General features: G+C 39.9%; 1 protein-coding gene across 1 annotated transcript in view; it reads right to left on the reverse strand.

The window, feature by feature from the left end:
* The window catches only part of LOC131231913 (dnaJ protein ERDJ2-like), a 60889-nt gene that overhangs the window by 26296 nt on the left and 8428 nt on the right, over positions 1-26165 (reverse strand). The window contains exons 2-8 of the mRNA XM_058228284.1: positions 14083-14309; positions 13860-13955; positions 4824-4944; positions 4550-4656; positions 4235-4452; positions 3696-3873; positions 3109-3228 (exon numbers count right to left, since the gene is read on the reverse strand). Of these exons, the coding sequence (XP_058084267.1) occupies positions 3109-3228; positions 3696-3873; positions 4235-4452; positions 4550-4656; positions 4824-4944; positions 13860-13955; positions 14083-14268 (1026 nt within the window). The 5' untranslated portion in view covers positions 14269-14309. The remainder of the gene's footprint in view (positions 1-3108; positions 3229-3695; positions 3874-4234; positions 4453-4549; positions 4657-4823; positions 4945-13859; positions 13956-14082; positions 14310-26165) is intronic.

The raw sequence follows: 26165 nt of genomic DNA on the forward strand, positions 1-26165 counted from the left end.
AACTATCATCTCCTTCCCATAGAATTTAAAACATTGCAAACCTTTAATAGCTTGAAGTTCTTCGTCTTCATTCATCCTCCCGAAAGCAAAACCTTAGATCAAAGCTACACCTTTCGCACAGGGGATGACCACCTTCCCAAATCTCCCAAACAACCTTCGAAAGTGAATATCCATCCATTTTTCAGGGAAGCTATACACGTACAGGGTTGGAAGCTCTCTCAAGGGATCATGGCTGAGGGGCTGCCTCTTAGTGTTTTTCATCTTCTTTTCCCTAGAAGCAACTATCATACAACCTCTAGATTCAGCTTGAGAGATCTACCATGTATATGGATAGTGGGAAATGGCGACAAGTAAAGAATCAACCATTTCTTGAATAAACCATTTTGTGGTTTAGGGGCAGGCTCAAAGAAATTTTTTTATTTAAAAAATAGAAAATAAAAAAAGTGAGAATCTCTAGTGTCATTGTGTTGCTTAATTCCTCCTCGGTAAAACACCTACACAAAAAAGCCTTGTCCCTCCAATCAGGTGCAATAATTGGAAGGGGATATCTTTGCATCAGGAATCTACTGTGCCATCAATAGCCTCAACTTCTAAAGATACATGTGAACCTCTGGTACATCCTTCCAATTGTCTTGTAATCTATGAAGGCAAAGATATCATATATAGCAAGGATGAAAGGTAAGAGGAGAGTGGAGGAGAAAGCAGTTCTAGGTGCAAATTTAACTATCTTATCATGGGAGTTGTTTAATGAATTATAAAATCAAGAAGGGTGAAATAGTAGGTGAATTAGATGGAGCTGGAGAGTTTGGCCTTCCCAACAAATTATTGGTGATGATTTTGCGGCTGAAATATGGTAACATAAACTTTCAATTTCCTTGATGAAATTGTGATTGTTTTGAGTGATTACTGGATCTAAAATCTGGTAAGTGGGTATCAATTTTCTGTTACTTTCTGTTTAGAACCTTAGTTGCAGGGGTTATGGTAGAGAGATTCTAAGAGGCCTCCATCTTCTCCCAATTCCCCATTCCCGGTCCAAAATGAGCAACATTAACCCTCATCTCCTTCCCATAGAATTTAGAACCTTGCAAACCTTTGATAGCTTGGAGTTCTTCGTCTTCGTTCATCCTCACGAAAGCAAAACCTCGGATCAAAGTTGAACCTCTCGCTCGGGGTATGACCACCTCCCTCACCTTCCCAACTCTCCCAAACACCCTACAGAAGTGAATATCCATCCATTCTTCAGGGAAGCCATCTCTCATTGGATCATGGCTGAGGGGCTGCCTCTTAGTATTTTCATATGCTTTTTTTCTAGAGGCAATTGTCGTCCAACCATTGGATTCAGTTCGATGACCTGTCTCGAAAAGATCCCTAGAGCTTGGGGCTTTCCGGAGCTAAGGGGCTCTATCAGAACCAACATCAACGTTAGAATCCCCAACTGCCGCCACTGGTTCCTTAACCTTTATTAAAGCCCAGAGGTCCCCTTAGAGATTCCAAGCTGGGAGTTCTCACAAATGGTGGAGATATTGCAAATGAAATCCCCATCCAAACCATCGAAGGAGCCCTAAGAATGGGCATAACTTCTCAAATACAACAGGTATCTTGACCCCTGAGAGAAATCTCGCAATCTATGTCTAGAACGGACCCGAGAGTGATTCCAATCTGAACCCCTTCGGCGAGATTAAACTCCTCTTGTTGTCAATCTAGATGAACCATCAAGCGAGCAAGGTTTTCTTGATGTAAAATGGGATCTTCCTTCACCTTGAGGATCTACCATGTGTTTGGATAGCGGAAAATGGCAATAAGTAAAGAATCAACCATTTCTCCAATAAACCATTTTGTGGTTTGGGGGGAAGCTCAACGAATTTATTTATTTATTTATTTATTTATTTTTTAAAGTGACAATCTCTTATGCCATCATTTTGCTTAATACCTCCTCAGTAAAATGCCTGGTCAAAGAAGCCCTGCCCCTCCAATGAGGTCCAATAATTGAAGGGGGATATCTTTGCATTAAGAATCTACCATGACATCAATAGCCTCAACTTCTACAGATATAAGTGAACCTCTAGTACGTCCTTTCAATTATGTCCTGTAATGTATGAAGGAAAAGATAGCATATATAGCAAGGATGAAAGGTAAGAGGAGAGTGGAGGAGAGAGTGGTTCTTGGGTGCAAATTTAACTATCTTATCATGGGGGTTGTTTAATACATTATAAAATCAAGACGGGTGAAATAGTAGGGGAACAGAATAAGAAGGTGAGGAGTAAAATGGAGCTGAAGAGTTTGGCCATCACAACAAATTATGGGTGATGATTTTTGGGCTGAAATATGGTACATAAACTTTCAATTTCCTTGATGAAATTGTGATTGCTTTGGGTTATTACTGGATCTAAAATCGGGTAAGTAGGTATCAATTTTCTGCAACTACTTTCTGTTTCAAAACTAGTGTGCACCAACAGTCATGGAGGGACAGTTGCCAAACAAACCACCAAGAAAAAGGAACTCTCCATTTGTATCATTTATTTGTCAATATTTTCATTATTTTAACTTAAAAATTTGCACTTATTCAACTGTGGGCATTGATATGGCCAATATATGCCAATTCATATCAATTATTGAATCAAATGATACAGGCAACGATAACAATATTCTGAACCTTGATGTGGGGCAGAGTGGAGTAATTAACAAGAAACACGCATATGGATGTGTGGGAACTGGGAAGACTATTACTGAGTTGCCCAAAGCAATAGCCCAAATGGGAGAGAACAAAAAAAAAAGGATTGAAAGCCAATTGAGATGGTTAGGCCATGTGCTAAAAATCCAGAGAAGTCACTGGATGGATGAAGGGCCTGTAAGGAGGATGAGCGGAGGACCTAAAAGGACTTGAATTGAGCTTGTGAGAAGATATATGAAGGCTTATTCACTTACCAAGGATAGAGCCTTGCATAGGAATGGTTGGCGAAATGGATTTCACAAACCAAACCCAAATACCTGAGACAAGGCTATTATGATGATTACAAAGCTAAGCATTGAATTCATTAAGGGACGTAGTAGCGAATTCTGCAAACACAATTCAAAAATTTTAGATGGGAAGTGTCACGCGAATATAACCTTCATCAGTTCTTCAAGCAGGCGAGGTGCAAGTTCCAGCACATGTTTGAAGTCTCCCTGCAGAGCTGAAGATAAAGACCCTGATTCGCGAGTTAATTGGGCCAGAATCAATAATTCTGTCTGAACATCACAAAAGACAGATGAGACCGTGGACTGGCGTCCAATGAGAGAGAACAATATAATTAAGTGCACGACATAGCCAAGAGGACTTCTTAGCTCCAGACGTACCTCTACACAAGAAAACACATACCAAACTGGCATGGGTTAAAGACAACCAAACCCATCAAAGGTGGGACCATAGTGTAGATCATATGGACAAAAAGACCTGCTGATTCAACTATCAGCCAGGCTACAGATGTATGAAAACAATGGATGGGTTTAAAAAACTAGCAAGCTTGCACTAACCATCCACTGTTTTCATACATTTGTGGTCTACTTAAATAATGACCAGACCAGTTTTTGGACAGATTTGCAGGGTGTGTCCCATGTGATAAATGGCAAGAATTTCCAACAGAAGTGCCATATTGCATGCACGCCCGTGCCTAGATATGCATGTGGAGTGGTCCGTGCTGGTCTAACAAAGTTACCTTAACCAAGGATGGATGTTGCTTCCAAAACTTTGCTTGCTCTTGCTTAATATTCTTGAGGTCCAAGTTCAACTCACTTCGAACTACCATGAAGAGTTTTTGAAGGGGTTCAGCGTCGCTCCTACGAACTGGGATTTCCATGTATTCTGCAGCTTTAATGAATACATCCATCACCTTGCTGCATCACAAAGCAACGGTAAGATAAAATAGAAAATCCACAGCAGACATCCTAAAAGTGGCATTGAATGATGTTCCATAAGGATGTTAGACAAGGTATTGCATAAAAAGGAATACACGCAAGAAGAGACAAAATATCGTTCCTAAGTGAATGAAACTCATAGAACTCAGATTTAAAGACCCATAATTTATATAGGCCACAATCGCAATTCCACGTGGAATTTACCCAGCTTTCCAATCTAGCATCATGCAATGCAGCTCATGACATTAATGCAACAGATTGCTAATTGACTTTCAAATAAAAGGTAACTATGCAGATCAGAAAATGATTAAGGACAACTCGCTGCAAAGAAATTCCATACCTTGGGGCCAAGGAAGGTTTCATAAAGTAATAATAAGTGGACAAGGTTTGATGCATGACATAGTTCCCAGTATATTTGGATGACCTTGAGAGATATATTACTGCCATCATCAATGGCAAAAGAATACAAACTCCTACAATCCCAAGAAGAAGTACTCCACCAGATGCCCCATCAATGTTTAGCAAGAACTGTGGAAGAGCTATTCCCATTTGAAGCCCCTACATGCAAGCAACATTATGACACCCATCAAGTTTCAAATGCAAAGAGTTCCAAAACATATTGCTTCTCACTTCCAAGAGAGGAAAATGATACCACCTGCCTGCCATCTGGATGGCCATATTTTTCAAAATTCTCACGAGATACTGGATCTGTCAGAGCTTGATACGCCTTAGATATAAACTCCACAAAATATTTGTGGGCCTCTGAAAACAGTTAAGAAACACTTAGAATAGATAAAAAATAAAAAATAAAATGAAAATCATATCTTTTTTCATTTTCTCTTCTTGTTGAAATTCAACCAGATATCTTATCCAAAAAAAAAAAAAGAAGGAAAGAAACCATAAGTGAACTCTAGATATAGAACACCTACCTGGATCTGGATTTTTATCGGGATGGTATTGAATGGAAAGTCTTCTATACGCCTTCTTTATTTCTGAATCTGAAGCTCCAGCCTCTAAGCCAAGAATACCAAATGGTTCAAATGGTTGAACCTGAACAACAGAACAAGCTTAAGATTGTTAACAAGTGACCTACAACAAATTTATTACAGAAACGGAAAATCAAAATGGCGTTGATCACATTTTTCAGAATGCTTAAAATTATCTGATATTAGTGTATTGCTTACTCCCTTTCCTTGTTAGGCCTAGATACAGAAAGTTAGTCGCTTTTAAATTGTATTGGTTGAGAAAGTAGGCCTCATTTAGTAGTACGATGTACTTGTTCCAGAAGGTTATAGATATTAGTGGGTGTGACATGTGCAATTCATGTGAAGAGAGATGAATGGATTTCTGAATTCCGAGACAAGCGAGAGTTATTAGATACTCTAGCATGGTGTGAAGGATACTTGGCACTTTAAAACTGTAGACGTGGCATATATCAGGTCAATCAAACTGTCTAAATTGTAAGGTTCACATTAGATAGATTTTTTTTTAAATGCAGATTGGTTTAACATGTTCTTAATATCCAATTAATAAGTGTTTATTTGCCGAATTTGGACCATTGATAGTAATCTTTCAGCCATCCATTAACTAACCACCAATCAAATGATCAAAGAATCGAGTAAATAATTGTGTTTAAGATCCATCTCAATCAGACAACCATGATTCGTACAACTTATTTTGAGTTCATGGTATTCCACGTGTACAAACTTTTGGTGCTGGATTATCAACTATCTCACTCTCCCAGAATATCAAAGTCTCTCTCATTTTAAACAGGGAAGTTATTGGATTCACTAACAGAGTAGGAGAATTGATACTCAATCACAATTGATACTTAATCACTCAGAAATTGTAGAAGTGGCATATATTAACTCCAATCAAGCCTAGACACAAAATGCCTAAGCGCATGCCTAGAGTGTCCAAGTAAAATTTTTTTAAATATATTTAATATTAATGTGTATTAAATATATTGTCAATATTAATATTCACATATTTATAGATGTATGTTGAATATTTTAATCAGTTAAAATCAACATTGATGAATAAGAAGTCAAGTAGAGCTACAAAAACTAAACAAAATCAATGCACACAAAGACCATCTATTGGAAGAAGAAAGCAAGAAGAAAAGAATAGAAGACGTCGAAATTTCGATAAAAGACTTGCTTTTGATCTCCAAAGAAAAGAGGATAGTTGATGAAATAGGGTTTAAAACACTCCACTTATGCATTTACACCTTCGAAGGGTGGTGAAATACCCAACCAAAAAAAGAGGTACCCTCATGTCAAATGGCCGTAGACACACAGGCACACCTAGGTGCACCCAGGCACTAGGAGCACAACTAAGGTAAACGCCTCACCCATGTTCTAGGCGAGGACCATCAAGTTCAAAATGCCCAGGTGTGCCACCGGGTCACCTTTGACTACACAATTGTGAAATGGCCTGTCTAAAAAATCAATGGTGTGTGTTTCCCTTTCAACTATTCCCCGTGGTGTGGCCCACTTGAGTCATGGTTCGAGCTGATTTTTGGTTCAATGGCCCAATATCGAAGGGCGAATCTGATGGATGGCCAAAGCGGTCGCATCTAATGGATGCCTATATTGGTTGTGTGCATGTGTGAAGTAGACCTCATACACAATGGTGGGTGTCACCCTCTCAATTGTTCCTTGTGGTGTGGATGGATGCTCATAATAGCTGTGTTTGTCTGTACAATGGAGTTGATGCTTGTCACCAAATGCCTTAGCAGTATGATTAAGAAAGCAGTTTATGTAGGCCTGATTCAAGGGATGGGGAATCTCTAACACTAACATTAAGATTTCTTCCTTTAGGGACATTCTTCAATGATTTGAAGTTGTAAACTTGTAATGGGCTAAGGGTAAATCTATCAAAATATAGCATCCCATGCCTGAATAACAATGGATCAGATTTGGAAATAATACCCATGAGGTTCATTGTAGTATTGCGGATTTCTGAGTCAGGCTGCTTGGGATTCTAGTTTTGTTGGAAGACTGGCGACTATGGGTTGGGATCCCATTTTAGAGAAATGTAATTGTAAGTTGACAAGCTGGAAAGGGAAGCTTCTTTCCTCGGGAAGGAGAATAATGCTGATTAAAGTGGGTCTTTCCAGCATGCAATTGTAGCTGGCTTCAATTCTGAAATGTCCTTCCAAAGTTGTTGCTAAGCTAGGGTCTTCCATGAAGAAATTTCCCTGGAATGACTGTAATGATTTGCAGAAGTATCATCTGCTTACTTGGAAGGTCTCCAAGCCGGCTAAAAATGGTCTTGATATCAGAGAAATCAGGCAAATTAATGTAGCCTTAGTGCGCAAGCAAGAGTGGAGAATAAGCATCGAGGAAAAACCTGTGTTACAAAATATCCTTGCAGCAGAATATGGTCTCTCAATCAATGCTTGGGATGTGAAGAACCAAATCACGCTAATAGCAGAGCTGGGTCCGCGGTATGGAGGGCTATTTCAGTTTCTGAGTTGTTGTGAGTGACAGGATTAGGTTCTTGGAAGAACAGTGGTGTTGAAAAGGAGACTACAGTTAATTCATTCTATCAGTGTATTGGTGGCAAAAGAATAAGTATGGGGGCAATTCTTAGGTGCAACCTCAGAGATGACGAGATTACGATGTTCGCTCAACTGTTGGTGTGACTTGAGAAGATTTATACCCCTGTCCAACACATTAACAGTCGGCTTTGGGAACTTGAATCGGATGACCAGTTCTCAGTGATGTCCTTCTATTCCGCTCATTCAGTGAAACCGTGCCTTACTTTTGTGACAAATGCAAGAGCATGAAAATGGTGCCCCTGAAAACTAACGCATTTTATTGGACAGCATGTTTAGACAAAATTCTTACTCATGACCATATGAAAAGCCAAGAAGTATCTACTGAATAGATGCATGATGTGTTAACTCAAAGGAACCAGTAACTCATATACTGCTGCATTGCTTGTTTGCTGGTTGGTTTGGTCTGCCATTTTTTCAAAATTCAGATTAGTACAGGCAATAACATTTTCAATTGGGGCGTATTTTGAGGGATAGAGGACAGGGTATAGGCAAGTTCCTCTGATCGATGGTTGTTCACGCGTCGCTTTGGTGCCTCTGGCTCGAAAGGAAATGCAGGATTTTTAGAAGGAAATCCATATCAGTAAATGAGTAATCAGTAAGATTTTCACACTGACTGTGGAATGAGGATAGGAAGATAAAAGGTTGAAAGGGTTTTTGAAAACCATATTTTGATCAAATTGGGAGGCTTCAGGGTTATGCTTTAGGGTGGAAGGAATAGGTGGAATTGAGATGGATCTCTCTGATGGATAGTCTCTGGGGAGTAATCCTAGTCCTGTTGGGATCAGTGTTTTAAATAGCAGTAGTGTGTTGCGTAGCATTCAGCCCTCAGTAGCATGTAGCTTTGCGCTACAAGATACTTCTATTTTTTAATTTAAAAATACAAAAAATATGATAAATAGTAGGAAAAAATTATGTGTGCCTAAAAGATGATTCATTTTTTCAACTATAATCATGTTCAAAAAAGTTATTAATTATCATTTATTAAAGCCAATCCACATATATAAACCAAATCAAATCATTATCACACCAACAACTTTCTAAGCAAACCACTTTAATTAATAATGTCTAATTGAAACCACAAGTCACAAGCATGAAAAGAAATCAAAACCTCACAGGTTAAGAGTATTAAGTACAAAATACAATTATCATTTATAAGGAAAAAAAAGAAAAGAAAAGCATAGCATACACTATATACGTTACATACACTATACATACACTACATACGCTACAATGCTACACACTTGCAACCTCTACAGGGATTTATGCTATTTACTAATGCTACTGCTGCCAAGGTATTCTGTAATGGTAACAGTGGACGTAATGGTGCCCACTGTTAATGATACACTGATTTGGTGTAACGGCCGATATGGGGGGGCATAACGGTTGATACACCCCCGTATCGATCGATGTTTTTCCTCCAAAAAATTATGGATATTCCAAATATGCATTCATTTATAACGGTTCAGTCTTTGGTGAAAATGATGTATCGAGCTGTCTAATGAATTTTTGAACCTAGCAAACTGGAATTGACCGCAAACCTTTTATATTTAATTTTCTAACTACATAATATCAATATAAATTTGTTAGAATGAATGTAATACTAAAACATCTCATATTTGCAGGTTTTACTATTATTTATAGTATTGGTGTTTTACATACCTCATGACTCGCGTACATTTCATTTCAACATGCAAAGGCTAGGGACTTTTGTGTCCTATTATGTAATTCATATACCTAACAATTTGATATTATTCCTCCAATAGATCTTAGAAAATTTTGAAATTAGAATCGGATGAATACTGTTGCTGATTCGGCGCTGATTTGGCGAACTACTAGATGTCCCAAATCAGCTTCGAATTCATGCATCTATTAGCACTTATGGCATATCCCATTAATGGATCAGTGGACATTTATTGGACAGTGAAGGATGAAAAATACCAAATGGCCTATTTCAAAAAACAAGTGTCTGCAAATTAACGATGAAAATCGTTCAAACAATTTAATTTTGGGATTATGACTTAGCAACAATGATCCCATAATTTAATGCAATAATTTTAAGTTAATATATGCCTCATGTACAATTTTTTAAGGCCTTGTACATGGGGCCCACCTCAATGTATATATTGCATATCCATGTTGTCCATCTGTTTTGCCAACTCATTTTAAGGCATGGTCTAAAAATGAGGCAGGTCCAGATCTCAGGTGAACCACTATTGGGTGAGGCCCTAAACGTGGGGCCCACCTCAATATATTTGTATATCCATGCCAGCAATCTGTTTCGCCAACAAATTTTAAGGCATGGCCCTAAAAATCAGGAAGATCTAAATATTAGGTTGACCACTAGTGAGTAACACCTTGAATGTGGAGCCCACCTCAATGCATTTGTTGTATATCCATGTCATCCATCCCTTTTGCCAACTCCTTTTAGAGCATGGTCCCAAAAATTAGGCAAATCCAAATCTCAGGTGAACCATATAGTGGGGATTGAATTCCCACCATTAAAAACTTCTTGGGACCAAAAAAAAAAGGATCAAGTTGCTATTTGTGTTCTCCCTTCATCCAAGTCTATGTGACCTTGTCAACAAGTTCAATTGAAAATAACCATTATAGTGGCTCTAGGAAGTTTTTTAACGATGGGCATTTAATCCCTAGTGTGTGGTCCACTTGAGATTTGGATCTGCTTCATTTTAGGGACCATGCCCTAAAATGAAATGGAAAAACTTATGGGCGGAATGTATATCCAACACAAATAAAGGTGGGCCCCATGCAGTGAAACAATGCAAGTGCACTAAGCGACATACACCACAAAGTATTTTTTTTTTTTTTTTTTTTTAAAGTGTTTGTGAAACAACTATGCCATCCAGTCATTTTTTTAGAGAGGGTGAGAAGGGAAAACTAGAGAGAAGGGGGGGCACCAAAGAGGGAAGAAGAAGAAGAAGAGGTTTGTTGCCGTATCAACCTAAGTTGAAGAAGAAGAAGAAGAAGAAGAAACAAGTATGTATATACAACTTGAGATTTGGATCTGCTTCATTTTAGGGACCATGTCCTAAAATGAATTGGAAAAACTGATGGATGGCATGTATATACAACACAAATCAAGGTGGGCACCACACAGTGAAACAATGCAAGTGCACCAAGCAGCATACACCAAAGTGTTTAAGAAAAATGTGTGGTTATGAAATAGCTACGCCATCCCAGGGGGGGACCGAAAAGGAAAGGGAGGGAAAAACAGAGAGAAGGAAGACCCCTCTTGTCAATTTGATTGAGGAAGTTATAGGCTTATGTCAATCCAAGGATGTGTCCTTTTCTCATGTGCTCCGGGAAGCAAATCCAAAAGCAAATAGTCTTTGCAAATGAGAGGGTTCCTAGGGAATCCATCCTAGCAATTGATAGAAGATAAGGGCCTCTTTTATTAGGGCACTCCTTCCTAGTGCATGGGATGTAATTTTGGTTGTTTTTTTTTTCTTTCTTTTTTTTGTTTCTTTTTTTTTTTTTGTTGTTGTTGTTGTTGTTGTTGTTGTTGTTGTTGTTGTGTGTGTGTGTGTGACTGTGTGTGTGTGTCTTTTTTCTCCTCTTGAATAAATCCATCCAAGATATTCACCAGAAAGTATTAAAAAAAATGTTGAATATAACACCAATGTATGCATTATTTTGTTCCAAGTCACAAGTCTTATTTCTTCCTAGTGTGTGGGATGTAATTTTCGTTGTTTTTTGTTTGTTTTGTTGTATCTTCTTTCTCCTCTTCAATAAATCTATCCAAGATATTCACAAAAAAAAAAAAAAAAATGTCGAATATAACAACAATGCATGCATTATTTTGTTCCAGGTCACAACATAAGTCTTATTGTATTAACAGCACATGATTCATAAATGTCAATATTTACTAGACCAAGGTGGTCGAAATACTTTATTAAAAAAAAAAAAAAAAAACTTAAAGTGATGATCCCCTGTCATCTAGGTGAGCACAGTGAATTAGGTGTCTACTAATAGTACAGATTTAGGTCACAGACTCCATAAACCTCAATTCTAAGGTATGAGAACACAGCCATATATTTAATACATTTAATATTTTCATTACAACGGCCTTTAAAAATCTTTAATTTTTAATTGTTGTTTTAATATAAACATTTGAGTAAAACTAAGTTGTATCCAAGATGGATCCATTCCCATATACATGTTGTGTCATATCTGACTTAAACTATGGATTTAACGGATCTGAGTGTTAAAGAATTCAACCATCAATAGTGTTGAACTTCATGCAAAGCAAACCATAATACATGAGATGAATCATAGCATATTGTTGTCGTCGCTGTAGTAGGAGTGGCAGCAACCTCATTTGAGCTATCTAGGGCCTGCTTTAAGAAACATTTTTCACCAATCTTTCAAATCTATTGTAATTACTAGGGATTTTATTTGTGGTGAGTGATGGAAAGTCAACATTTGCTAGCAGACAACCGACCAGTGCACCAAAAGCTCCAAAGCTGATGGGGAATGACCGATTTATCCCTATATGCAGGCCTTCCCAAACAAACACAGCTGAGACCTCCCCGTGGGCGACACTCTCTTTACACAGGTCCACGAATCACATAGTCCCAGATTGGGCCCCACCTCGTGGGCCATCCCACCATAGCGTGGAGATACGGTGTATCCTTAGAATCACACGAAGATGCCCCCGCCAGTGTTTTAAATAGCGTTAGCGTGATGCGTAGCACTCAACCCTCTATAGCGTGTAGCGTAAATACGTAGCGTGACGCGTAAGCTACGCGATACTTCTATTTTTTAATCTAAAAATAGGACAAATATAATAAATAGTGAAAGAAAAAAGGAAAAAAATATAAAAATGACTAAAAGATGATTCATTTTATAAATTATAAGCATGTTCGAAAAAGTTATTAGTTATCATTTATCAAAAGGCAATCCACATATATAAGCCAAATTAAATAATTATCACATCAACAACTTTCTAAGCAAACCACTTTAATTAATAATGTCTAATTGAAACCACAAGTCACAATTATGAAAAGAAATAAAAATCCTATAGGTTTAAAGTATCAAGTACAATACAAGTGTTACATTCCTTAACATTAGAAACAAAGAAAACGTGAAAAAAAGAATAAAAAAATAAAACAATAAAAAAATACATTGTAGCTTACGCTACGGACGCTACGCGCTACATAGTTGTAGCGTACACTACGACCCCTGTAGCATACGCTATAGGGGATTTACGTTATTTGGGACGCTACGTAGTGCTACGGCCACGCTACGCTACGGGCGCTATTTGAAACACTGGCCCCCGCATTATCCACCCACGCCGGTGAAGAGACTCGAACACTGAGCTCCTGCTCGATGCCATTTTGATAGCGGACAACCGACCATCACACCAAAAACTCCAGAGCCGATGGGGAAGGACTGGTTTATCCCCCACATGTAAGCCCTCCCAGGCAAACCCAAGCGAGACCTCCCCATGGGCAACCCCCGTTTCGCACAGGTCCCCAAATCACACGGTCCCATAGTGAGCCCCACCTCGTGGTCATTCTACATATAATAGATCCCACCTCGTGGGCCACCCCCACCCCAACATGGAGATACGGCACATCCTTGGAATCACACCAAGATGCCCTCGCATCAACATTTGTTTCATGCTAGCAGGAAAAGAAAAAATAAAAAATAAAAAATCATTAGAATCTAAGAAGCACATAATAAATGAGTAGTGTCTATGACAAGCAATTTCTATGAGATTTTACGAGTGCAAGCAGAAATAAAACTGGGTTTTTCTACTAATATAAACAGAGGTATTATAGTCCTTAAAACTCGAGTACAATAAAATCTTTAGAGGGAATGATGTGAACTTCCAGATGAAAATTAAAATAAAATAAAATAAAATAAAATAAACCCAGACTTGCAACATCCAATTTTTTAAAATGAAATTCATATGGAAAAAAAAAATCAGATGAAAATGCTAGGAGAACAATATCATAGAAAACTTTTCAGATGCACATCCATATCTCTTATTTAAAAAGGAAAAAGTATGTAAACAATAAATTAAAAAAAAAAAAAAAAAGAAAGAAAGAAAAAAGAAAAGAGGATTTAACTAGAATCATCTACAATCCACGTACAAATGATAGTCATACAAGGGAACAGATATTCCAGTTATACTTGTATTCTTTGTTTGCATACGCATGCCTCACCAAAATAACAGTATCCAATAGTTCAATGTGGATCTTTCACAGGACTAAATCCTGGGTAGGATTGCTCTAGCCAGTCCAAATGACTAGTAGAAGAATAAATTGGCATGAAAAAGAGTACTCCACAGCTGATCTAAATTGACTTCCATATATGCGCTGTAATGATACGGAAGTAATATTTCAACATCAAAATTTAATTACTAAAAATAAATTACCTCGTGGCTTATATGTTTAATATAATAAACCAGGAACCCCATGATGACCCAGAGCAGCACAAGTGTCATGTTACTACATGTGCTGAAATTTGAGATCTGCAAAAGTAACCAAAAGTTAACATAGAAAGAAAGGCATACACCTTTTAGAGAGTAGTGTCCTCAGCAATAACACAATTCCCCCAATTTCAATAGTACGTGACAAATGGTTTAAGGGAGAATTTACCCGTTTAAATATGGACTTGCGGTATTTTCCCGAACGTAAACATATAGAACAGTGACAGTGGATGCTCTTCGTCTTTTTAGAGACAGCACGGCATAACCTGAGAATCGTGTAAGGCACTAAAGGCAGTGCCATTATAGTCAAAATGAAGATTGGGAATAGCGAGCTGTTCTCTTCTGATGAAGCCATCGATTCTTCTGCTTATAGCAATGTCTAAATTTCTAGTATATCTGCAAGGGAATGTCCAGAGTTAAACCATGTCCACCTTCCAGCATATATGACGAATTAAAACAAAGGCATGTTTCATGATATATTAAACTACACATACAGAGAACATGTACATTCTTCCACAATCTATGAACAGGACAAAGTGATTATTCAACATAGGGAAGTTAATGAAACAATAAATCAAACCATGAAACATCAAACCAACTCATCATGGACTTGCCTAGGAATAAAATTGTCCTGATTCAAAGGCATGTTACCCTGACACATCGAAACTACAATTATGCAAGTCACATTCCAAGCCAGTCTCAAAGAATGGCCAAGAGGTAAGTAAAGAATAATAAAACCAATACATATACCCAAGTAGCTGCAGAGGTGAAGGGAGTTATACTAGGGACGCTGTGATCATGATGACATCATCAGTGGGTCACATCCAATGTTTTCCGTATTGTTCTCTCGTAATGTATCGCACTCTTGGGATATGGATACATATTGATCATCGCGTGGTATATATCAGTTGTATAGCATAATGTATCCTTGCCGTTGGAAACATGGAGAAACATTGGGAAATTGGTCAAATTTTTCAATGAAACTTCAAGGATTGTTAAAAAAGACATCAATACACACTTAGAGATCAAAACATCACAAAAAAAAAAAAAGTGCACATAGGTTTCCTTATATGGGATCCTTACCTATGCGTTGTCCGATCAAATTGATGCAAGTATATTCAAAGTCAATTCATATAATTTATAAATATAAGAAGATATGTATAGAAACACAAGCAATATATTCAAAAGTAAAAGAAGTAGAAAACTAGAAATATACATGTGAATAATGTGTGGCTATGGCTCAGACCCACAAAGTTGCGTGGTAGCTCAAAATTATCATCTCCATCTCAACAGAGCTAGGCATAATACTTCTTTTATGCTTAGGTCATAGTATAATGATACCAATGAAGATACACTCTAACATAATGTTGGTACTCATCTTCTCCGATTTGAGAAATTTTGGAGAAATTTCAAATATTCTCCAAATTTCTGCAAATCGGCTCATCTTCCCCGAAATTCCAAAATTAGTGTTTGTGATGATGATTTCATCAAACACTCATAACTACTCTGAACTTGGCGCCAACTGGTCGTTGATCGAAGGGGTTTGGATGGGTTTTTCTTTTAGATTTTTCTACCCTTGAGCTCAAACTTCCCGTGCGTTAATGCGATATTTGTCGATATCAACGGATATCGTTGATAAAAAGTATTTTTTATAAATGACTGGTCATGATATTTTACAATACCGTGCGATATATCCTGTGATATGAAAAATTTTAAACACTACTTGTGCATTTCATATCGCACAAGTGGGATATATAGAGAGTGCAAGTAATGTATTTTTATGTGCTTTTTGGTGTGTGCATGTACATAGTGTTGGGTTCTCCTGTGGAGCATATTTTTGTATCTCTAGACACACGAGTATTCTTCAAGACTTCACTTTTCTCTCTCTTTCAATCTCCTCTCCTTCATTTCTTTTCTCTTCTTCTTTAAATCTTTGCAACTCAACTTAGTATCAAAGAGTAGGATACTCGTGTTGATCGGAGCTGCATGGACCTGCTGACGTCAGTAACTGTATGGCTGATGTCAACAACTATACATACCGTACGGCCAATTTCTCATTGGGAAGAACATGGATCTGATGCAACTTGATTTTAGAGGAATTATGGTGATTTTTGCAGGATTTTTGGGCCGATTTGAGGTGTGTTTGAGCCGTTTTTTGAGTCAGCCGAAAAACCCCGAATCTCCATTTTTTTTTTTGCAATTTCTTCCAAATCGGCAAGATTTTTTGGGCGTTTCTTCTTAGGGCGGATCAGTTTTGCCATGTTAAGGTATCCATGGAAGTTTTTCTGATCAGGGAGATCTTTTTGGATGGTTTTTGGGCATTATAGTGGTTCGGCTCCACCATTTTTGGGCCCTAGTGACACTGGACATACACCAAAACTTCTGGTGATTACATGTGTTCTCTTATCCCCATATGATAGTGTGTCGTGTTCATGCAAATCCTTTTGTGAAGTTTCATGCTGGATTTTGAGTCTTCCATCTTTCCTAGACCCGTAGCCCATTATTTGGACCTTTTGTGTGGAAATTTGTCCAATATAGTCTAGTGGCTGACCTAATCTTGTGAGAACCACCATAAGTGTTTTATTCCTTGAGTTTAGTGTTTGTGGACCCATATGGATAACAAAATGTCATCCGGATTTGGTGCAGGGTCTTCAGAATCTTCCCCTCTGTTGATTACAATGGTTAAGTTGGATGGTAATAATTATTTGAAGTGGGCTCAATCCGTGAAACTGTTTTTGTCAAGAAGAGATAGACTTACCTACATATTAAATGATGCTCCAGACCTTACAGATGGGCATAACACAACTTGGACTAAGGAGAACTACCAAGTCATGGCTTAGTTAATTAACAGTATGGATCCATCTATAAGTAACTCTGTTATGTTTCTATTCTCTACAAAAAGTATATAGGATACCCTTCATGACATGTATTCAAAGGCATGGAATATATCAAGAGTTTTAAGTTAATTTCAGATATCGGCAAATTCCAACAGGATTCCAGATCTCTAAAGGAGTACTTTTCTGCTCTTCGGGGTATGTGGGATGAGTCGGATCTCTATCATCCTCTTTCGTCCGAGTGTAAGAAAGATTATGATCTTGTTTGGAAGCAATGGGAAGAAACCTGAAGCATGCAGTTTATTTCTGGCCTTAACTCTGAGAATAGAGGTGTTCATGAGTAGATTGTTGTGATGGATCCACTTCCTCCTCTGACTATGCTTTATGCAATGATTTAGTGTGTTACTACCTCAACCTCCTCTACCATATGATAGCTTTGCATACGCAATTGGTAACCGGTCCTTTTACAGCCCTACATTTAGAGCCCCATGATGGGGTGCACTAGGGCATGGACGTGATTTTGGATTTAGCAATCAAGGGCGTGGCCATGATATCAAACATGGTGAACGTGGTGGCAATCGTGGCCGAAGTGGTCGTGGACGTGGATGTGATTCATCTTGCAATTGTACACATTATGGGGGCAGAAACCATTTTGTTGATCGATTTTGGGACCTTATTGGTCATCCATCCTCGGCAAGTGCATCTTTCGCTAATAGTGCATCCATTGGTTCCGACCCAAGTTTGTAGCTCACTCTTGGAGCGCTTCAAGCAAAGTCTCCTTCTGATGATACTGTCCCCGTCTCCCGTGAGATCTATGATGCCTTTATGCAACTTCATGTTCATGATACTTATGATGTTTCTGGAGCCGCTGTAGCCTAGTTAGGTACTGCTCTCCATGTAACGCCCCTGAATTTTTAGCTACAAAATCCTGGATTAATCATATTAAAATTTTAATTTTGTAATTAATAATCAAAACAAATCACTTAGCACGCTGGTAGAGGTACTCTTGGACATAAGAGAGGTCAAAGGATCGACTCATGCCACCGTGACTCTTGATTGCGGGTGAGGTCAAAGGATCGATTTTTGTCCCCATAGTAAATAACTTTTTCCACAAATTCATAAAACTTCCAGATTTGGAAAGGGAGCTCATCCAGTTAAGAATTTTCTAGATCTAGGGGGCCTCTCTCTCTCTCTCTCTCTCTCTCTCTCTCTCTCTCTATAAAAGGGGATCGTAGGGAGAATTCTCCTGAGAAAACCTTAAGGAAAAGAAAAAAGAAAAAGTAAGAGAGAGGGGAGGCCTGTGGAGAAAAGCTCTTGGCGGTAACTTCCTAAGCCTTTTCTTACATTTTTTATTATATAACTCCTAGATCTACGCTATGAACGGGGCAGATCGACCTCTCGTTCGTAGCATTGATCCGTGGAAAGTTTTGAGAATAGACGAAGGCTTTGAGCAAGATCACTTGTCGTAGAGATCAGCATGGGGCCGTCTGGCGGTATTAGTTCAGATCTATTTGGATCATATGTTTTCTTAGGCAAAATACACCAGGGCCCAAATTCTAGAATGATCTAACCATCGGGTAGGCCACGCCAATCAAAGTGAATCTCGGTCATTGTTTTGCATATTTGTTGATTCGATGAATTTTCTGATGTTTCAGATCGATCTAAACCATTAATATAGACTAAGGATTAGATCTGAGATGTTAACCAAAATTTTAGATGGATCTGATCGTTGGATTGTCCACATCGATCGAAGGATGGTATTAATGATAAATCATGCCATCTGATGATTGAAGATCTTGGATGGTCTAGATCTGAACAATTCTTTCCTCAAACTTGATGTCGCGAAAATCAATGGATGGTTTGGATTCAAACCATGTGTGTGGAAAATCTATAATAACTTAAAAACCAACAAAAAAAAAAACCTAAGTTCTCAAAAATCGAATCGTATAATAGAGCATAGCCGACCTCTGTCGATTCAATCGAAGAGAGCTTCAATCGATCAAAACAGGTCAAAATATGTCTAGCAACTTGATTTGTGAGATTTGGATTTTCTCGATCCGATCGATCTATGTTCGATCTGATCAAAGGGTCTACACAATTAGACGCGATCGAAGGGTTCGGTCAAAGATGGTAAAATTAGTCCAGCGACTAAACCGAACTAATTCTGATTTTCTCAATTCAATCAATTGACAGGTTCGATCGACAAATCCCTCTACTAATCTATCATATTATGAAATGTGATAAATGGATTATTAAGTTATAATATACACAACCTTAGATTAATTACAAATGAATGAGTGAAAGTGGATCATCTTGAGTTGATCAAAGGTGTGCCCCATTTGATGGAATAGTTTGATCAAATTCATGATTTGTATAAATTATTTAATAGGGATCCTAGATTAAAACCTATACACCTGTTTGATAGATTTATCTCTACCAAGTACAGGTGAGTGAATCACAACATGTCTCATCTCCGTACGATTAAGAAGGATTGCCTGCTATGGTTGTTTGAGTTGTGATGCTAAGTTAACGTATTGATGTATGAATGATTGTGTTGAACTTGTCATTTCTGTGAATTGCTTATATGGACATGAATATCATTACAATCATGAAATCAGAGTTTCCTCTCATATGGAGAGATGTATGTAACAACCTGTGTATGTCAATGCATTGTGCATTGAGCATGCATCACATGCATTGCATAGTGCTCCTATGTTGATTCCTAGAGGCCCGCTCTAGATGATTTGCATGACACCTTGTGCCTGGGTTCCTGGGAGATCTCCCTGGATGGTTTCTTGGTAGAATCGTTACCGGATGCCCACTACTACTAGAAACCTACTCAAGGAGCAGATGCGGGCCTTGCCCATGCCTACCTAATATGGTAGAAGCCTACCAGGTGCAAATGTGGGTTGATGGATATCCAACCCAAGCAAGTGGACGATTATCCCACTTGATGCATGCATCTCATGTCATCTCTGCATCCATACCCATATCTGCATACATGTACTTTGATTGTTGTTTGTACTATCTTAATTGTGCCATGTATCAGTGTATGAACCATGATGGGTTCACTCATTGGGCTTGGCCAACTGATGTTTGTTGAATGACAATCGTACAGAGGCGATCAAGACAAGAAATATAAATTAGATGCCAGAGAATGAGGCCTCGATGGTGGACAACTCCTAGGATCAATGGCCATACTTATCTGAAGACGAACTCGATACGATGAACTGATTTGATGCATTGTTGATATAATAACTCTTCGTTTACGAAATTAAATTTCTTTATTTTAATCATTGATAGTTAGGCATTGTTGCAACACTTGTTTTCTAAACATTTTATGTTGGATAGTATTTGATATTTATAATTAGAATAAAGTCCCAAATGGGTGGACATAGTTGAGTTATCAGATTTACGATGTGATTGGCAAATGTGATGGTTATGGTTAATGGAAATGTGCGGAACTATATGATATGTGGGAAGTGTGAATGTTAAAATACAAAATAAACTTAAAATGCATTAAGTTATGCCTCCAAGCAACTGTATGAATTGTCGGTATAAGTACACTTGGTGTACGAGTCATGGATTGTAACTCAGGTTTGAGGGTGCACACTCTGTATCCGAATCGTGGGACGTGACACTCCATGTGTCATATTCTCCTTCTTCCTGGGTCATTAACTCCGGAGCCACCTCTCATATAACTGGTAAGCCTCACCTATTTAGCTCTTACCTTCCTTCTAGTCAGTCACATTTTGTCACTGTTGCGGATGGAAACAGAACTCCTCTGTCTAGAACTTGTACCATCAAGCTTTCTTCCTCCATACATTTGCCGTCAGTTCTACATGTTTCCAGTTTTCCCCCTAATCTATTATCTGTTAGTTATCTTACGAAATCCTTGAATTGTTTAGTAATATGCTTTCCTTCTCACAGTCTGTTTCAGAACCTCCTGACGAAGCAAATGATTGGTGATGGTCGTGAACATGAAGGCATTTACTTCTTAGATGATACTCCAGTGATAGGAACTAGTGCCTTGTCCTTAGATAGGGAGTCATTGTCTAGGTGGTATTGTCGCTTAGGGCACCCATCCTTATCTAGGTTAAAGCTCTTCCCTCAATTTTTGTATCTAAACCTTTATGTTGTGAAACTTGTGAGTTATCCAAATAGCACTGGACTATCTTTCCTCCTAGTTCATTTGACAGAAAACCCAAACCATTTGAGCTAGTCCACTCAAATGCTTGGGATCCTGCTCATGTTATCTCTCTTTTTGGATATGAATATTTTGTTACCTTTATTGACGATTGCACTCGAATGACATGGGTTTTTCTTTTAAAGTCTAAACATGAGGTGTTTGATATGTTTACAATATTTTATAATAAGGTGGTTACCCAATTTTAATGTCCTATCAAAGTTCTACATTCTGACAATGGGGGCGAGTATCTATTGCATGCCTTCGGTTCTTTTTGCAAGACCATGGTATTTTATCAAGTACTTCGTGTCCACGAATACCTCAACAAAATGGTGTGGTTGTGCAAAAGAATCATCACCTTTTTTAAGTCACCCATACCATCTTAATTGGTACGAAACTTCCTAAACGTTTTTGGGATGATGCTTTGCTTACTGTTGTATTTCTAATTAATCGCTTTCCATCTTGAATATCGTCTCGCAAGTCTTCATTTAAAATTTTGCATCTACATGATAAACTATTTTCTTTACCCCCTAAGGTTTTTTGATGTACATGTCTTGTTCAATTTCTTGATGGCAATAATGACATCTTGAGTCCACGGGCTACAAAGTGTGTCTTCTTAGGTTACTCTCAATCACAAAAGGAGTACAAATGTAATGACACTCGGACCGGTAAGAGATGTATCCACCAATGTGACCTTCTTTGAAGGCATTTCGTACTCCTCTAACAAAGGGAGATCTTTACATAATCCTCTTACGAGTCAGGGGAAGCATGTATTCTATCCTCTTTCCTTGATGATGCCCCTACTCCGTCTTTCGTACTCCTCTAACGAAGGGAGATCTTTACATAATCCTCTTACGAGTCAGGGGGAGCATGTATTCTATCCTCTTTCCTTGATGATGCCCCTACTCCGTCTATCTCAAAGCCCATCCCTGCAGACTAAATCCTCTACTAATCAGTCACCCCTCATTTCATCCGCTTCTACTGGCAATTCAAGTATAAGCTCTTTATCACTTGATGATCTTCCCATTACCTTGCGTAAGCCTCCCCCGTCATGCCCCGAACTCGGAAACCGGGCTCACGAAATTCCTAATCGCCGAATCCGGTGCCAACAGCCTCCTTAGTACCCCATTCTCGGCTCCTGACACCCATATACTGGATTCCAATCCTGGGATCCTATAAGGAAGATTTTCAACATAAATTTTTCTTTTATAAAAAGCATATCCAAGCCACAACAACAAGAACACCACCACATATCCACTAATATCAAAAACTTTGGAGTGCATCGCATGAAGGAAAATACAAGATAGATAACAAGTCTCCAGAAATATTGCCACAAGCTCCTGCTCCTGCTCAGCTACATCCTAGCGTCACCTGCACGCAACGGTCGTGCATAAGCTTATAGAAAGCTTAGATGGTGGCGTAAGTGTGTGCGCAATATGTGTCAGGTATGCAATATCAAAGTAATGCAAAAAAATGCTGGCAAGTCCATAAATGCTATCAGCCATACCGAGGCTATGCGATGCAAGGCCTACGTAGCCAAAGGTCATATGTAAGATGCGACGCCAGCATACCAATCCTCAGCCGGATCCACATATCGATACAGTTTCTCCCTGGACAATTACCGGGATCTAGTACACTCTACGCCAGTTTGTCGCCCCATCTAAGCACACAACTGGGTAAGTAGAAAAGACCTCACTATTTGTTTGCCAATATCAGCCCGGCTCATCGAGAGCGGACTCATTCCTCAAGCTGGTCAAACTCAGCCTAACATTGCCCCCTTCACTCGAGCGGGTAAGGTCACACCCCCATCCAACCAACCACGACACAGTGGGAAACGCGGCCTACTGATATACGGCCCTCGTGCGCTCATGAAGTCACTCGGTCTCGACGTTGAAGCAACCTCTTTGTACCATAAGGGTTTAGGGAGTTTCACCCACGGACATCCATAGCGCCCATATCCTAGAACCAAATATTTCCGATATCCAATCCTGCCACCCACGATATGCCTGTGGAGGCTACAGCCCTGGTACTGCTAGGGCGTACAGTGAGCATGTCTCACAAATGCGAGATGTATGAGTCATACTATCGCTCATGTGGGGCAACTCCTTTTCTCGGGGAGTCCTGTAAACAACCAGCCCAATGGCATATGTTATGATCAATCACTCCTCATAACAAGCATGCAAATGATGCGTATGGGCATGTATCATGATGTTATGCTAGCACATACTTAGTGAGTCCTACTAGATAAAGTATACTAGCATGGCTATAAACAAATAATCGGCCTATATACATGGCAGTGTCTACAGAAGGACGATGAATCTAATCCAAAACATCAAGATCAGTCCTCAACAGTGGATATACCAAATCTGATATCACAGATCCTTCCATCTACGGTGATGATGTACTCTCCTCATATCAAGGATGGGCCTAGATGGCCTACTCGTATCTAGAATGGGCCTAACAACAAGGAGTGGGCTTCCTCACCCGCTCCATCACGTGGTAAACTAGGCTTCCTATGGGGCCCAATAAGCACAAGATGGGCTTAATGGCTTGAACAAATCTACAAGGCATGGTGGAAGCATCAACAATAATGGGGGCCCAATGGTTTGGGTTAGCCCACTGAAGGCTAGATGGATAACACTTATGGGGGGGCAAATAGATGAGAATGGACCTAAGAATGGGCCCTAGGGAGGTTCACAACGTGGACATTTAACCACCATCGTCCCCTAGAGTGCAGCTCACTATAGAAACTATCTCACAATGGGGCCCATGGCCCTTAAACTAGCTAGAAAATGAATGGACAGCATACATACTATTTCACACATCATGGTGGGCCTCAAGAAACAGCCCATGGTCCACATACATCAAGGTGGGCTACTTGGGACAGCCCACAGCCCAAAAATACAATGTCCAAGGGAACATACAACACATGCATCATGGTGGGCCTCATGGGCAGCCCATATGTCCCAGAAAATAGTTGGGCTAGGGGTACATCACAAGTACCATTGTGGGACATATAAGTCAGCCCAAAATTTGGCAAACTGGATGGGCAATCATAATCACATACATCATAGGGGGCTTTCAAACAGCCCACAAGGTCCAATATAATGAATGGGCAGCACAAGCACCAAGGAAGGCTCTAAGGCTGGATGTCCAGCCCATCTGGGCCTGCTGGACATCCAAAAATCTGGACAGATTAGTCCTCAATCAACCAGATGAATGGTGGGCTCTACAAGGTACAAATGGGGCCCATAATCTCAGAAAAATACATGCATGGTGTGTATACATAACACCTCAATCTGGTGGGCCTTGCAACTTCAAATCATATAACTATATGCAACAATACAGAGCCCTTGTTGGACATCTAGCCCACCTAGCTTTTTGGGCCTACTGGGGCCCAGCAAATAGGCTACTGCTGGACTGCAAGTCCAGCAGCGCCCAACCCAGCCTGGACGTCCATAAGGGCCTGGACAGCCTGGCAAATATATGAGAAAGGTGGGCCTCACCTGGGGACGTCCCACCAAGGGTAGGCCACGTCCAGGTGGCCACAAAAAGGAGGACAAGGTGGATACAACACATCATCAAGGTGGGCCACACTGGAGGGTTGACGGTCAGCCCTCCTGTTGGACGTTGGCCCAGTTGGGGCGTCCAACAGGTGGGCTACTGGCCCAGCTGTGGTGTCTCATAGATGGATAGCCTGGATACTCCACAAATATCTGAGTTGAATCTCAGTAAGGTGGGCCACAATGGAGGTAAAAAGGGAAAGACTAAACATATGCATGAAGGATAGACAATTGTTGGACAGCAAGTTGCTAAAAAAAATGTTGCTGGCCCTGTTTGGTTCTACCTCTAGAATGGGCCCAGGCCTGCCTAATCATGGGGAAATGGGTGGATGAGGTGCATCCTCAGCTGTACAACAAGGTGGGGTCCACGTGAGTGGCCCACCAACCCAAAAACCCAGCTGATTTTTTTGTTTTCCCTCCAATGGGACTACTGGACGGTCCCAACTGCTGGACCGTCCAAGCCCCTCGGGCCCAGCCCGAAGGCGTCCCACCAAGGGCTGGATGGTGTGGATACATTCATACGTCAGGGTGGGGTCCACACACCGATAGTCCACCCCTCTCCCATCAAAATCAGGCTGAGAAATGAAGGTTAAACTCTACTTAAACAGTCAGCAACATGGGCCTAAAAATCTGAGTAAGATGTTGCTGCTTAGTGCAGCCCATAGGTTGCTGGACAGCAAGAAAATTCATCACATAGATCAAGATAGGGCCACCTAGATGGGCCACACACACCCAGACCAAGCTTGTGTTTGAATCAAACCTTGCATGCAACATAGGACAACAAGGTGGGCCAACATGCGTCCAGATTTTTGGACAGTAGGACCGTCCCACCCTGTTGGACTGTCTGGATGGGCTGAGCACATCAGGTGGGCCACGTCCATCAGGGAAAAGGAGAGAGAAGTAGAGAGAGAGAGAGAGGAAGATCGGCCAAAGGGAGGGGCTCCGCCACTATGAGCCCCTCAAAAGATCCAAACCATATATCATGATCATCACATGGGTCCCATGCATGCATGGGCCCTACATCAGAAAATCCGAGGTGGGGATGCCATCCCCACCATGAAACCAAAGGTCTAGATGACCCCTTCATGATCTAGATCAAATAATACATCATGACGGGGTCCATGGAGAATGGCCTCATCATGGCTTGTGCATGCAACTAAGGTGGGCCATTGGCCACACCTAGGGGTCAAAATAGGATCCCCACCATTAATTGGTGGGTCCTACATGCCTCAAGCAAGAAAACCTAAAGATCTAAGCAAGAAAACAACAAATCAAATCTTAGAAAAGCACTCACCTATTATCTTCTTCTTCTTCTTCTACCCTTGGGTTCTTTAGCTTCAAGGGAGGTGTTTTAATGGTGATGATGAGAATCTACGGGCTGGATAGGGAGGGCTTAAGCTTGGAAGATGGCTGGAAATGGAGGCTCTCTTGGACGTTTGGAGATCTCTCTTTAGCTAGGAAAATGAGAAAGAAGAGAGGGAGGGAGAGAGATAAAAGAGAGAGAATGATTGCATGTAAGACAATGATTACCATGTAAGAGAAGCTAGGCATGCTTGCCATAATTACTAGCATGCTTGGGGGGTAGAGTAGGGTGACGTCACCCCTAGGCTAGTAGCCTAGGATGACATCATCCTAACGATAATTCCTAGGGAAAGCACTTTATCTGGAA

This window comes from Magnolia sinica, chromosome 17 (assembly GCF_029962835.1).
Source record: "Magnolia sinica isolate HGM2019 chromosome 17, MsV1, whole genome shotgun sequence".
NCBI classification, from domain to species: domain Eukaryota; kingdom Viridiplantae; phylum Streptophyta; class Magnoliopsida; order Magnoliales; family Magnoliaceae; genus Magnolia; species Magnolia sinica.